Genomic DNA, 14,120 nt, shown 5'->3' on the forward strand with positions numbered 1-14,120 from the left:
TCGTCTGTAGCAATGAGGAGGTTGGTCTGGTCTTTGGTGGGGAAGAAAGAGTCGAGCTGAAAGCAAATAATGGGTGTATAAAATACAAGTTTTTTTAAAGCAATTACTGTAGCCAGAAAAATGGAAAGAAGTATTGACCCATCCCTATAACTCCCCTTTCTTCTGTGCAGAGCACCTGAAGGTGGCCCTGGAGGATTACATGACGAGAGTACCCAAGGTTCGCATCCTGAGGACAAAGAAGAGGGAGGGTCTGATCAGGACTCGGCTGCTGGGAGCCGCCGCTGCTAAAGGGGAGGTCATCACCTTCCTGGACTCTCACTGCGAGGCCAACGTCAACTGGCTGCCACCTCTTCTGGGTGAGGAACACGCAAAGGAATTCAAAAATACCAAAAAATGTCTGCCACTTACATTGCACCAGGATGCACATTTTAAGTTAAAGGTGATGCCTATTATGCTTCATTAAACAGGTTAGATTAGGTCTGTGGACTATAAAACATGTTCATTATTTTCTTTGCACAAAATAATTCATAGATAATGAGATTTGCTTAGTTTTGTCTATTTTGAGCCCCTTTCAGAATGAGCTGTTATAGAGCCTCTGCCACTTTAAATCCAAATAAACTGCTTCTGGCCACGCCCCCTCAACTCAGCATTTACGTTTACATTTGCATGTTTGTTTGCAAACAAAATTGCAATTATACAATTATGCACCTTTGAAAAACAGAAGTGGAGCCTCCTGCACAACCAACAAGAATGCAGCAAGTGGTTTCAACAACAAAAAACTTGGTCAAACATACTGGAGCTCAGTTGACTTAACATTTTAGAGGTTTTCAAAACATTTTCCAGACACCAAAAATCCTGAACTTAGTTACAAAAGCTGATGTCCGTTTTTAAGCACCTGAGTTATTTTTAGAAGCAGTAGACACCCAAGTGGAAGTAAAACGAAAATGTGCAAAATGTGAATTTTGTATCCCCTTTAGATTTTATATACTTCAAAAACATGTTATGAATATAGATATTTCTGAAGCATCTTCAAAGGATATAATCATGGCAGTTTTAGCACTGTTCCAGTTTTATATCCACCTTGGAGCTTGTAACTGCAAGGCAAAACCGTAAATATCCATTTTATCTCAGTGTCCCAAATGTGTTTGGAAATCTTCCCATCATGAACATTTTTCAAAGTGACTCGCTTAAACTACTTGTAAGTTTGTGTCTCTAGATATCAATGGGGGGCTGTTTCTCCTCCTTCCAAAAACTTCTGTTTCATTGATTATCTTATGGGTAGAGAGCATTTTATATTAAATGTGTCTAGAACAGTTTTCTAGAAGGTTATTCATTTTGTCACTAAACTTATACATGTTTAGGCTTTAAAGTATCACATTTTTTGTTTGCAAACAATACTTATTTAATAATTTCAGAAAAATGTATGTCAGTAAACACGACATGTTTATTGCCTAACATTTGACGACATTTACAGCAGTGGTTTACTATTTAAAATCTAAGAACAGATGAGGCCATTAATCACAAAAGATTCTCATCTCTTTCTTGTGTTTCCAGAGTGTTAGACATTGGTACTTTACATGGTCTGTCGCTACTGCTGAGTAGAACGCAGGCAAGACATAATAAAGCAAACTAATTTTGACAAGACTGTTTTATAAAGAGTAACAGTATACCTAAATATACCCAAATTTACAGACAAAATAAATTCATTAATTTTGGTACTTTTAATTGCAAAGTATACACTGCTGGCTATTGTTGGTTCTAAAGAACACTAGCTTTAGAAAATTATACATATTTACCTTTTAAAGGTGGTCATATATTGATTTATAGCAAATGTAAAAGGTTGGCCTAATCCTTTAGAAATGTAAATTTCCACATAGTTTTCATTGTGCCCAACTCTACCAGGCCACTAGGCAGATTTTGTCAATTCTATCAGAAGTACACTTTCAGTTAGTTTCAGCAACCCAATTTGACACATCAGAAATTATATCAGGTCATTAAAAACCTGCATAGAATTATCAAATGTTGTGATTTTCCTAAAATTTCATCATTCCTGATGTGTTGATCATGCCTTAAAACTCCTTTCTTCAATGTTGAACCAATCAAGTTGCCCACTAAATGACACAGAGACGTTTACAGGCACATCACCCCCACTGAGAGGCTGAGTGCCTCTTCCCCTGCCTCATGGATTTGCTCACAAACACATTCTCACTTTCTCAATGACCCTTTTTGCCATTAAGGACAAGTGTTCAGCTCAGCACGACTCCAACTCATTTTACAGCAGATCGTTTAACCCGGGCTGCCGCCCCATCGAACTCTTTCCAAATCAAGTTGGGATTGGATGAAAGTATGTCACTTGCATTGTAGTAATGTAGCTACAGTATTCTAGAAACTATCTGGTAAAAAGGTTACTCAAGTGCTCAGTAATGGATCAAATGTAATTTAATATTTAGAAATTACATAATCAGACAGACAAAAATATAAAGTTCTGTGGAAATTTTGGTATTTTAACGACCTTAATGTAAATGACTCATATAAATAAAATCAAGCAAAATAAAAAATACATCCAAATCAAGTTCTTGCAGTAGAATACGTATGAAACTGTAAGAAAAACTGCAGGTGTGTGGCTGTGTCCAAATCACTGCGTTAATCACAGTGGGTAGAGAACCCAAACATCTTACTCAAGCAACACTTCATTATAAAATTACTTAAGTAAAAGTAGAAAGCATAGCATAGTAAAAATATGCCTATAAGTATGGTTTTTTTTTCCCAAAAAAATGTTACTCAAGTAAAGATAAGTGAGTAAATGTTGAAACCAAAGTGCATTAACTGAAAGAGAAAACATCATAGTTGACTTCTTAGACAACTAAGATGGGAGAAAGTAAACCTCACAGAAAACACTCTGGATCCTTCTTGGGGAAAAAAAAGGAAATAATCCAGTCCCTTCAAATAAATATCTGTCAAATGACTTGAAAACATGTTTGCATATTATTTAGAGTATCCCCTGCTGTCATTTTTAAGACACAATCAAATGTGTCCCTCTGTTCTTTTTAGACCGGATTGCCCAGAACCGGAAGACCATTGTGTGTCCCATGATAGACGTCATCGACCACGACCACTTTGGGTACGACACACAGGCGGGGGACGCCATGCGGGGGGCCTTTGATTGGGAGATGTACTACAAACGGATCCCCATTCCTCCAGAGATGAAGAGGGATGATCCCACTGAGCCTTTTGAGTGAGTAACAGCAGTCTCCAGAAATGTGGTGGAGTTGTGCCATAAATATAAATATGCCATAAACAATGGATAGATATCTCTGGATTGAGAGCAGTAGTGCACTATAGACATTACAAAAGAACAATTACAGTAAAAAAATTTATGTTTTGAATATCAGAATATAATGAAAAGACAAAATTACTAAATACACATTGGTACATGGAAACAATGAAGCAATATTCGAAAGAAGAGTCAAAATTGCTCAACTATAATTTAAGAAAAGTTATACAGACAACAACTAAGAGGTATTGCTGTTAAAAATATTTTTAAAAACAGTTGAGTTATGTGAGTTATTCAGGTTCTTTTCACACAAGTTTTTGTATTTTCCTTCATCATTTTTAATAGTAATTTAGTGCTTGATAAATATTGTTTGGGCTTCATGTTAATAGTATAAACATCTTACACATAATCTGGTAAGGTTCTTGCTGCCTGTACAAGAATAATAAATTATCGCCCAGAAGTTTTGCTATGACTTTTTGTATTGTGGATTAAAGGTTTTTATCTCCTTAGCGCTTCTTACTAAAACAAGAAGTTAAAAGTATAACATTGTACTGACTCTGGTGTTAAAAAGACGCCTATGAATATCTTCAGTATCTGCTGGGTTGCTTTGATTGTGTTCATGTCTTGTAAAAACTGCAAAGACCTGTCGGTTTTTCACAGTGGGGATCTTTTCTGCTTAGTGGTCCTGTGGTGTGAAGAAAGCCCCAGAGGTTTTCTCTTGGCTGACGGTACAAAATCTGCCCCGTTTGCCTTTAATTGATTCTCCTCTGGGACAAATTTGGCAAGAAAAGACCACCTTTAGGGATGCTGGCTCCCATCTTCTATTTAATCAAAGGCGAGTAGCTATAGCAACATTGAGCACATTTATGCGCAGCTTAGTGTATTCCTTGCACTGGATAATACAGTTGTTGATGGGTAGACAAGACAGATCTGTTTGTTTAATAATGCGTTTGCCAGAAGGAGATTTCATTGAAGGCTGACACAAACAAGTGTTTGTGTGTTCACTTGCTGCCCTAATTTCTGGCCTCAGGTGTGCAGCAGCAGTCAGGTTCAGCAGACGCTAACAAGCCCTCCACTCTGCAGCTCAGAGTCTATAGCGAGCTAATGGGTGGCGCTCTCTGTACATCGTTATGTGTTAGGAAGTAGTGTCGCGATAAATACATACTCTCCTTAGAACCGTCTCCAGGTTTAAGCAAAGCAAATAAAAGAGGCCCTCCAAGTACTGTAGTAATTTATAGTTAACTTAGTTACAACTTATTAAAGCCTAGTTTGTGCACTGAATAGTCTCTAATTGCTTGAACAACCATTTTGTTGATATTGAAAAGATGTTTAAGGACTATTTAGTTATTGGATCCTTGTTTTTCTCGAAGCAAAACAAGAGCTATAATATATTTAATACATATTTTTGTACTTCATATAACAAGTAGGTTTATACAGTTAAGCCTGAAATTGTTCTGCTCCTTGCAGATTTAGTAATGTTGTTTTCATTCAACCAAAAAGAGCGTTTTTGAGATCCAAATGAGATCGGTATTTAAAATGCACATAACCCAAAAGGAGCCTGTTGAGTTTATACAGTATAAACTCAACAGGCTCAAATGCTGCAGTTCTTATCCAAGACTCAGAAAATATGCCTTTCATAGGCCAGCAGCAACTCCCATCTTCAAAGCAATGCGTAACTGTTCCTGCTTTACTTCATCTTCCAGGTCACCAGTGATGGCGGGTGGACTGTTCGCTGTGGACAGGAAGTGGTTCTGGGAGCTGGGAGGATACGACACCGGGCTGGAGATCTGGGGAGGAGAACAGTATGAGATCTCCTTCAAGGTAAAAAAGATAAATGTCTGAAACTGAATATAGATATTTACATGTTTGGAAAAAAAAAAAAAGCTCTTTTGCTGTAAATAAATCAGACAAAATCTTTCTGGTTTTAGGTCAACTAAAATTAGCCGACACTGCAAACATACAAAATCTAGATAAATATTTCTGTCTTGTTTCTACTGCAAATATCCTAGCACATTTGTAATAAGACAAAACTAGCTTACAAATCACTTTTCAGCTATATACTACCTTGTTTTAAATAAATAATTCCTTAATATTAATATTTAAAAAGTGCTAGCTGCACTGGCAGATTATTTCACATAGAAAAATAAATTTTTCTCATGATATAAGTGAAATAATCTCTCTGTGAAACAAGTACGTTTTCATCAGTACTATAAAAGTATTGACCACGTACATCCTACTGAAAAGTTACTTGTGATTTAGGTTTGTCTTATTTCAAGTCTAACATATTTATACTACAAACTAGACAGAAAATACTTTGTGGGATTTTGTGCTTTTACAGCATATAAAACGTTCTGAGTAAGCATTAAGGTTAAAGGATAAAATCAATGTCAGTCTCTGTTGGTCATAAGATGAACGGTTTGGAAGCCACTCATTTGACTTTTTGTCAAACTGTCTGCCATTTCTTTATTATTCACCAAAATCTCGATAAGGTTAATAAGCATGCTGTTAAAATCAGATGATGGTCACAATGTTCCCTGAATATTTTGAGTAAGCAGAAATACCAACTTGTGTTTTCAATATAATTGGGTCTCCCTCTCACACCCCCATGTCTCTTAATTTTGGTCAAATAGCATAAAAATTGAAACGACACTTTGCTCTAGAAGTGGTTTCATAATTAAATGTCTGTACTGGCATTGGTTATCAGTTAAAATTAGATGGCAAATATCTGTATTATACACATATAATTCAAATAAGTCTGCCTTGGAGCTAAGCGCTCTGTAAGAAATTAAAATTCCTTCTATTTGTAGCTTTGAGTGTGAAATGAATGACAAACCTCCTCCTGACCCAGCGACGGGCGCAGCCAGAAAGGCTCTGATGTTTTTAACTCTCATCTGAAGCTTTTCATCTTATTTAAGTAATTAGTGAGATAATATCCCACACCAGGGTTATTATTTCAGCCAGGATTATCATGGTAAGAAATTATTCTATCAGCACATGCCTTGCTGTGCCTCCTAGGTCTACTTTATGTGCTCAGATATTCAATTTGGTTTCGTCTTTATTAAGATCCCCATTAGCTGATACGCCACAGACAGCCAGTCTCCTGAGGTGAGGAGATTAACAGGCTCTCATACTAATCCTTACAAGCAAACTGCTGCTCCCACCGACAAACCAGGCCCTGCTCGTGTTTGGAACACAATCGTTTAGTTGGTTAATCTGGAGTTCCATACAGGAAACACTGGTGTGGGAGCAATGACTGTCTCCAGTTCACACAGCGAGCTAATGTCCGAACACATTACAGCCTTCCATGTATAGTTGAGGGATAAGACATTTTCCCGATTCACACATTTTACACACACAGAGCCGCTCTTCAGGCACGATTCATTAAACTAACATTAAAGAGCCAAAAATGTGTTTATTTAGAGTCAAGGTGAATGAGAACAAAAGCTTCTAAAAGCTCAATTTAACAACCAGATGACCTCATCCTGTAAAAGCTCAAAATTCAAGATCTTTTTTATTTGCATTGCGGCGCAAACCTCCTGAGTTCAGGGTTTCTACTCAACCTGGAGAAGGGTTGAAAAGTATGGAATCTAATCCACAGTACTCTATGTTTTATTGTCTGTCTGTCTGTCCACCCAGCTGTCCTTTTATTTATTTCCTTCTTTGCTTCTCTTCTTTCCTACTTTCTCTCTCATCCTAATTATGCATGGATTATTTTAAATTTTCTCTTATTTCATTCTGTCTTTCTTTCCTTAGTGAGTTCTTCTTTCCCTCTTTCAGCTGCCTTCCTCCCTTCCTTTGTTCTATTCATTGCTTAATTTTTTTCTGACCCCTCTATTCACATAATTTTACTAATTTCATCCCTAATTTTCCTTCCTTCCTTCTTTACTTTTTTCCTTCCTCCATGTTCTTTTTGCCCTCCAGGTTCTCCAGCTTGCATGTAGCTTTTGTTGAGAAAGACAAAGCCCCTTTTTCCAGTTTGCCTGCTTTGGTTAAGTCGTCTTTTCTTTCTCGTTCTCTCTTTTTCTCTTGGTTTATTTTCAGCATCAGGAGCCAAGCGGGAGAAGAATGACTCTTTTCTGTACATTGAATGAGGATTAAAGTCAGAAAGCGTAATTCAGTGTCTGCTATGTCACATAATGAGTCACAAAAAAACAAAACAAGAACAATTTCTAAAAGGGCGAATTGTTTTTGCAGTATTGTCATTTAAAAAGAATTTAAACCTTTGTTGAAGAATTTGAAAGATATTTTAGGAATTTTATCCTTAACAGATTCTGCAGCTTTTTTTCTTGTGGTTTGCAAACTACCTGCTTTCTTTTGTTGCCTTGAAGTTGTGTCTCATCAGTGGTGATTTTCAAAGCAGTCAGATAAAACCTTAGTATCAGTTTCACACCTTCTTTTAGCGTCTTTCAGTAAACACATCTATATGTGTGTGTGTAGGTGTGGATGTGTGGTGGCCGGATGGAGGACATCCCTTGCTCCAGGGTGGGGCACATCTACCGGAAATATGTTCCCTATAAGATTCCCGGCGGAATCAGCTTGGCAAAGGTAGTTCAGGACATTTTATGATAAAATGTTCATTTTATAGATATGAGGTCTGAGGGCAGAGTTTAACCATAATAAGTGGGGAGATAAGATGCTAGAGATTACATAAAATGTCATGATGTAAGTAAAAAGAGTTAAAAAATGACATTATTTTAGGAAGGTGCAGATATAGATTATTCAGGATATATTTTAATGTTGTTTTCATAATAATCTTCCATTATTTTTCTTTGATGGGAATCAAAATTTGTTTCAGCAGATCAAAACTTTCCAAAGAAAAAATGACAACCATGTACGGGAAATAAGCTTTAAAATTCTGTTTGTTGCATCACCACATGTCCAGGTTTTAGTGACATTCTTGTTAAATTGAGCCTTTTTTTTATTATTGCAGGGTTTCTTCACATACACAAGCTGTGCTCCTAAACCAATTTCCTTCAATTATTCCTCGAATTTAGTTCATTAAACAGAAGTAAAAAGTTAGTTTGTTGGAATATAGAAAATTAGATCCATCCAGTGCAAAAATAAAACAGAGTTCAAAACCCTAGTTTACAACACAGATACAAATCAGCATTTGTAGCTGTTGAGCTTGGAAATGTGAATATTGCCTGAGAGTTTTAGTGACCTAGGTGCAAAAGCTTCAAAAAAAAGTTGATTTTACATAAATACAAAAACAACATGTGAGTTTCTCCACAGAGATAAATGAATCCATGAGCCAAACTGGACAAACGTTTGTGCTTTCGCCTGCAATTAAGCAAACAGATTTAAAACAAGCTGTAAATACCTGGCAACAGGATTAAGACGTTGGAAAGTGTGATCAGTTGCAGAGGAGTTAGATAAAGAATGCAGTGCGGTTTGCATTCTCCTCTCTCTCTCTCTCCTGGTGGTCTTTCGTTAGTGAGATCTTCTCTCTGGGCCTACGCAGGTGCAGCGATGAAGAATGTGCTTCAGTTCCTTTGTTTTCAAAGCACCGCCACAGAATGGATAATTCTCCTAAAGAGCTAAATCATCTGATATTCAGCCGAGCCCCATTCATTATGTATGGCCTTCGCCTCTCGGGCTGCAACTGAGCGCAGAATGCAGCTGAAGGTTCAGCTCTGTTGTTTTATTCCAACCGACGGCGTTAGCAAACGGCCTTTCTAACATGAAATTGTGAGGTCACTATTTGGCCTTGTGTTGTTGTTTCTCACAGCTTTAAGTGATTTTCTCTTTATTAAAGGCTCACTTTGGTTCAATGCTGATGGCTTTCAGTACCATAAGATTCAATAAAGTAGAACATGCTAGTAGGATTTTAAAAAAAATAATCAATGAACTGTTGTGTTTATATGATGATGTGACTGTAATACAGTGTTAACACGGAGCGGTTCGATGGATTGCAGAATCTCAAACGGGTGGCGGAGGTGTGGATGGACGAGTACGCCGAGTACGTCTACCAGCATCGGCCCGAGTACCGCCACCTGTCGGCCGGAGACATGATGGCACAGAAGGAGCTGCGGAGCCGACTGGGCTGCAAAAACTTCAGGTGGTTCATGAGTGAGGTGGCCTGGGATCTGCCGAGACATTACCCACCGGTGGAGCCCCCCGCCGCTGCCTGGGGGGAGGTAAAGGCAAAAATGTCTCGTAAAGTTGCATCACTGCATCCATATTGAGAGTCCATAATGACTTACTGCCATGAAAAAGGCATTAAGTAAATAATTGTACCAACATTTATGAAATTATTTATATTTCACATCAATTTTAACTGTGCTTAAAATTTCAAGAAAGATGAATTAACAAAAACCAGAAGAGCAACTTTTAAAGGCAAGTGTAGCTGACATAAACACAATGTTTGATGATTAAATGGGCAGTATTGTGCATTTTCCAGGCACATAATGCCATTTCATAGAAAAATCAAGTAACTACTTTACGTTCATTTATTATATCTATCAAATATGACTCCAAAGAAATTTTACTTTGTAATTCAACGCCTTGAAATTGGGTCTCTGTTTCTTTAAAAACTCCTGCTCTTTCTGAAACTCTGTCTTCAGTCATCACAATGTCCCTCCTCTTATTAACCCTTTAACAATATTTTTGCCAGTGTTGCACTGAGATGTAGCTAAACAGATGTGCAGTTCCATCAGGTGTTGGCTAATTGTTGCTGGCTAGTCTGAAGGAGTTGAGTGGTGGAGTTATGGGAGAGGGCTGCTCTGTGGGGCTGAAGCTCAGAAGTTTGGAAACTGAAACACAGAGGAGGAGCTCCATCCTTAAAGGCGGAGCTAGGGCCAACCAGGCTTTTTGCACAGCTGAATTGTTGCCATGGAGATTACATACGTTCTCAGACATCCATGAATGAATCAGGACAACAGTACAGGTTGGTTTCTGATGAAGGAATAAGATTATAACATTAAAATTTAGAAAATGAATTTTGCCCCTTTAAAAATAGGACAATTTATTCCCATCTAAAATGTTTACGGTCACAAACAGGCTGACATCACACAATGACATCATTAAAGTGATGAGCTATTGAAGGGTTTGATTATTATCAAACACTTTATGAATGTGAAGAAGCATTTGAATTTCTTTTCTGGATTCAACAAAAAGCCAATCAAGGAAAGCACTGAAAGGAGAAATATGATTTCTGCTTTTAATTTTCTTCAAAAAGTGGTTTATAATGGGTTCTTGAAATATTCACAAAGCAAACCTGATATTTAAACGTCTACATAGCTAACTACCCAACATAAATCATTGTGATAGAAGTTATCCAATGAACCCCAGAAGTTCATAAATGTAATATAAACCCCAAAGCCTGGAGGGAGGATCACTGCTGACCATGTTCTGTGTTTAATATCCTTCTCCAATCATTTTCCTGCATAATAAGGTGGTCACTGCTTTAACTGCAGAAGACATACCTACTGCTGTTTAGTTTCAGAGTTCGTAAAATTCAAGCTTTTAATTACATGGGAGATATAGTGATGACATTTGTTTGCAATAACATGAATTTCTGACCTCTCACCCACAAGCTGTGGCTCCCATCAGGGACTCTGAGCTGCACAGCCAGAAGCCAAAAAAATGGCCCAGACCCCTCAAATGAAAAATGAATTGCAACTAAACTTCAAAACAGCAGAAGGAGGGCTTATTCCACATTTTATGTATTTCTAGAAAAGTCAGATAAGTAAGTAAAAAGACTGTCATTCAGTGCAAATCAAATTCTATATTTGTCTATTTGTTTGTGTTCAGATACGAAATGTGGGAAGTGGGATGTGTATGGAGATCAAACACTTTGTCTCTGGGAGTCCCATCCGCCTGGAGAACTGTGTGAAAAGTCGAGGGGAAATCAGCTGGAGCCACGGACAGGTAGCTGTCATTTATATGTGGATATTTATTTAACCAAACATTTACACCATCTTGGATATAATGTGTGTTGTTAGCTTTTAAATTTAAAGTTGAATGACTTAAAACCGCCTGCCTATTCAAATCCAAGAAAGAATCTTTATTGACATGTCAGTGTCACTTAATATAACAAACAAAATGTAAGTTTCTTGGTCTTTTAGAGGACTAGCTTGCATTGTTTCACCACTTTAAATAAAATAGTTTCAGTACAGCAACATTATTGTTTATCACATTAAGTACAGGGGTCATTTATTGTCCAGCAAAATTTGGAGCACCAACCACAGACAAGGTGCTGCTGATGTCGGCTGTGTGTGTGAAAAGTTCAGGGCTTATTGCTTGAACAGATGTTGTCGATATGCATTGCTATTTACAAGCCCAATGAACTTTATGTTGGTGGTCAGATTTAGAAATGTTTTGTCCTACAAACAACTTAGATGTCATTTAGACCTAAATTCAGTGAGTAATTGCTCAACGGCTTCAGGGTTTCTGTTTTTGTACAGGTGTTGACGTTTGGTTGGAGGGAAGACATCCGGGTGGGGGAACCCAATCACACGAGGAAGGTCTGCTTTGATGCCGTCTCACACAACAGCCCTGTTACTCTGTACGACTGTCATGGCATGAAGGGGAATCAGCTTTGGCGCTACAGAAAGGTACAGAGCTCCAAAACTGCTCTTGATTCTCCATAAAGAACCAAAACTGAATCCAGATGTTGGAGTATCGGCTTTGACGCTAAATGTAACTGTTTAAACATACATTCCCACTGGCTGTAGTCTGAGAAGAAGGAACACAACAGAGTATTTTAAGATCCGTGGTTGTTTCCTGTTCCCCAGGATAAGAGTCTCTACCATCCCGTCAGTAACAGCTGCATCGACAGCAGTACCAGCGAGCGCCGAGTGTTCATGAACATGTGTGACCCCACCTCTCTGAGCCAGCAGTGGCTGTTTGAGCGAACCAACGCCACCGTGCTGGAGCACTTCAACCGGGGCACCGACTGAGGTCAGGGGGCAGCGAGACGAGGCATCTTCCAAGGAAAAGATCATCATATTGTGATCGCCTTTGTTCAAGTGAGTGTTAAGACAAAAAACACACAAAAAGTCTATGCTTCCACAAGTGTAAAATCTATACAATTGGTATGAAAGTTGATATCTTTAAATCTCTGTCTGTTTAGAGGATTCCTTCCCGCTTGCACAAACTTGGCCAATTAAAGCATCTTTTTGGCATCAAATGTCTCGAATCATAATTAAAAAGCAATATTCAATATCAGATATCAGTAAAAGTGATATTGAAATCGGATTTTTATTTTGCTCTTTGGGTGCTACCAATATACAGCTATATTACATTTATTTCTCTACCCTTTTCACACTGTAAAATACAACCTCCTAAAATTCTGCTTCAGCTAAACATCCACATTCACTATCACTGTCACAAACAAAAAGCACCATCAGTTATTATTATAGACTCAATTTCACTCACTGGAAACAAATGACAATCAAATCAACAAACTGATGTAAATGCTGATATAGTGAATCAATAGTTTTTTTGGCTGTGATTAAACACACAATCGTCTGAAGTGGCAGAATGCAGATAACTGATTGTAACAGTGAGACCCGGCTGTTCACACACACCACCAGTAGACATAAAGGGGCAAAAGTCCAATAAGGCTTTAAATAAATACCAATAAATTTACACCACTTAAATAAAATTGGAAATAAATGCAGTGGATAAACAAAATGTATAGCTAAGGTGTAATAATTTTAAACCACAGCAGTTTAAATTGGTTAAATCAGGTGAGTTAAGTTTTGGCTATTATTATTTTATATTTATATCAGGTAAAAAATAAATAGTCACTAATGCCTTATAGAAACGTTGGCCGGAGAGCAGATTTAGCCCCGTCCACTGAGAGTGTTGGGTAAGACTGACGGATAAAAGGAATCCAATATGTGCTGCTGGACAGGAATATTTTCTATTAATCATTTCACCTTGTTTATTTAAGACAAACCATTTAGTTACCTGGGATATTTTTAGAGAAAATAAATTTCTTTTAAATTAATTTTCTCCAGTTTCAGCAGCTGTTCTCCCATAGGTAATTTTTTTTCTATGCACACACTGTAAGATTAATATAAATACTTGGCGAATTAATTCTTAATATCTGTTTAATTTGGTAAGTAGGACATTTTTGAAAGTTTGTTTCTATATGAGAGGTAGAGAAAAAAAAATCGATCTTTGTTCCTTTTTTCTGTTTTCAAGATAAGACTGGAAGTTCGGAAGTTCCAAGACAGAAGTTTGCTGCTTCCCGATCATTTCCCATGGTACAGCAGAGATCCAGCGCCCCGGCTGACAGCTGAAGCGTTGTTCAGACCAAACGCCTCGACACCCAGAATCCAATCATACAGCTCAAGCTTGTGATGTGGAAGGAGGTAAAAGAGAGACACGCTTCCCTGAACACCAGCTACTCCTCACTCAGTCTATCTTCTGCCCACTGAAATCCACTTGCCAAGAAATAAAGATAAAAATTGATTTAAAAAAAATATATATATATATATATATCTATCTGAATTGTATTCTGTCCTTCTCCAGGGTGGGAGGACCGCAGTGAGATCTGTTTGACCTGCGGGAAACCTGAAAAGCTTTCAGAGACTTTCAAAGACAGCAAATATTTGCTGAGAGGCGCGCTCCTTTCATTGACAGGGTGCATCTGTCTGCACACACTGGTGGATTTGTTCTTTTGCATTCCTTGGTCTTGTATTTTTCTATTGCTGGCATGTTTGTCATTTATGGTGCTAAACAGCTTGTGAAAACAGAAACTGGAAAAATTGATTCATTCCTGCCCAGTGAATCATACTATCCTTTTTTTTTTTTGAAAGGAGCAACATCTTGTTTATATTCATCTTTGCAGTAAAAATGTTGTTTTTTTCTAATATGTAATAAAGAAACCAAATCA

At 37.7% G+C, this 14,120-nt stretch overlaps 1 protein-coding gene across 1 annotated transcript; it reads left to right on the top strand.

Moving 5' to 3' along the window:
• Positions 1-174: 174 nt before the first annotated feature.
• LOC122845136 (polypeptide N-acetylgalactosaminyltransferase 10-like) lies at positions 175-14,120 on the top strand. Its single transcript, XM_044141208.1, has 10 exons — positions 175-356; positions 3,052-3,235; positions 4,978-5,095; positions 7,712-7,819; positions 9,190-9,411; positions 11,027-11,143; positions 11,680-11,829; positions 12,010-12,243; positions 13,427-13,596; positions 13,757-14,120. Exons 1-8 carry the CDS (start codon positions 200-202, stop codon positions 12,172-12,174), a joined length of 1,221 nt encoding a protein of 406 aa, XP_043997143.1. The 5' UTR covers positions 175-199; the 3' UTR covers positions 12,175-12,243; positions 13,427-13,596; positions 13,757-14,120.

This window comes from Gambusia affinis, linkage group LG15, assembly GCF_019740435.1.
Source record: "Gambusia affinis linkage group LG15, SWU_Gaff_1.0, whole genome shotgun sequence".
Taxonomy (NCBI): Eukaryota; Metazoa; Chordata; class Actinopteri; order Cyprinodontiformes; family Poeciliidae; genus Gambusia; species Gambusia affinis.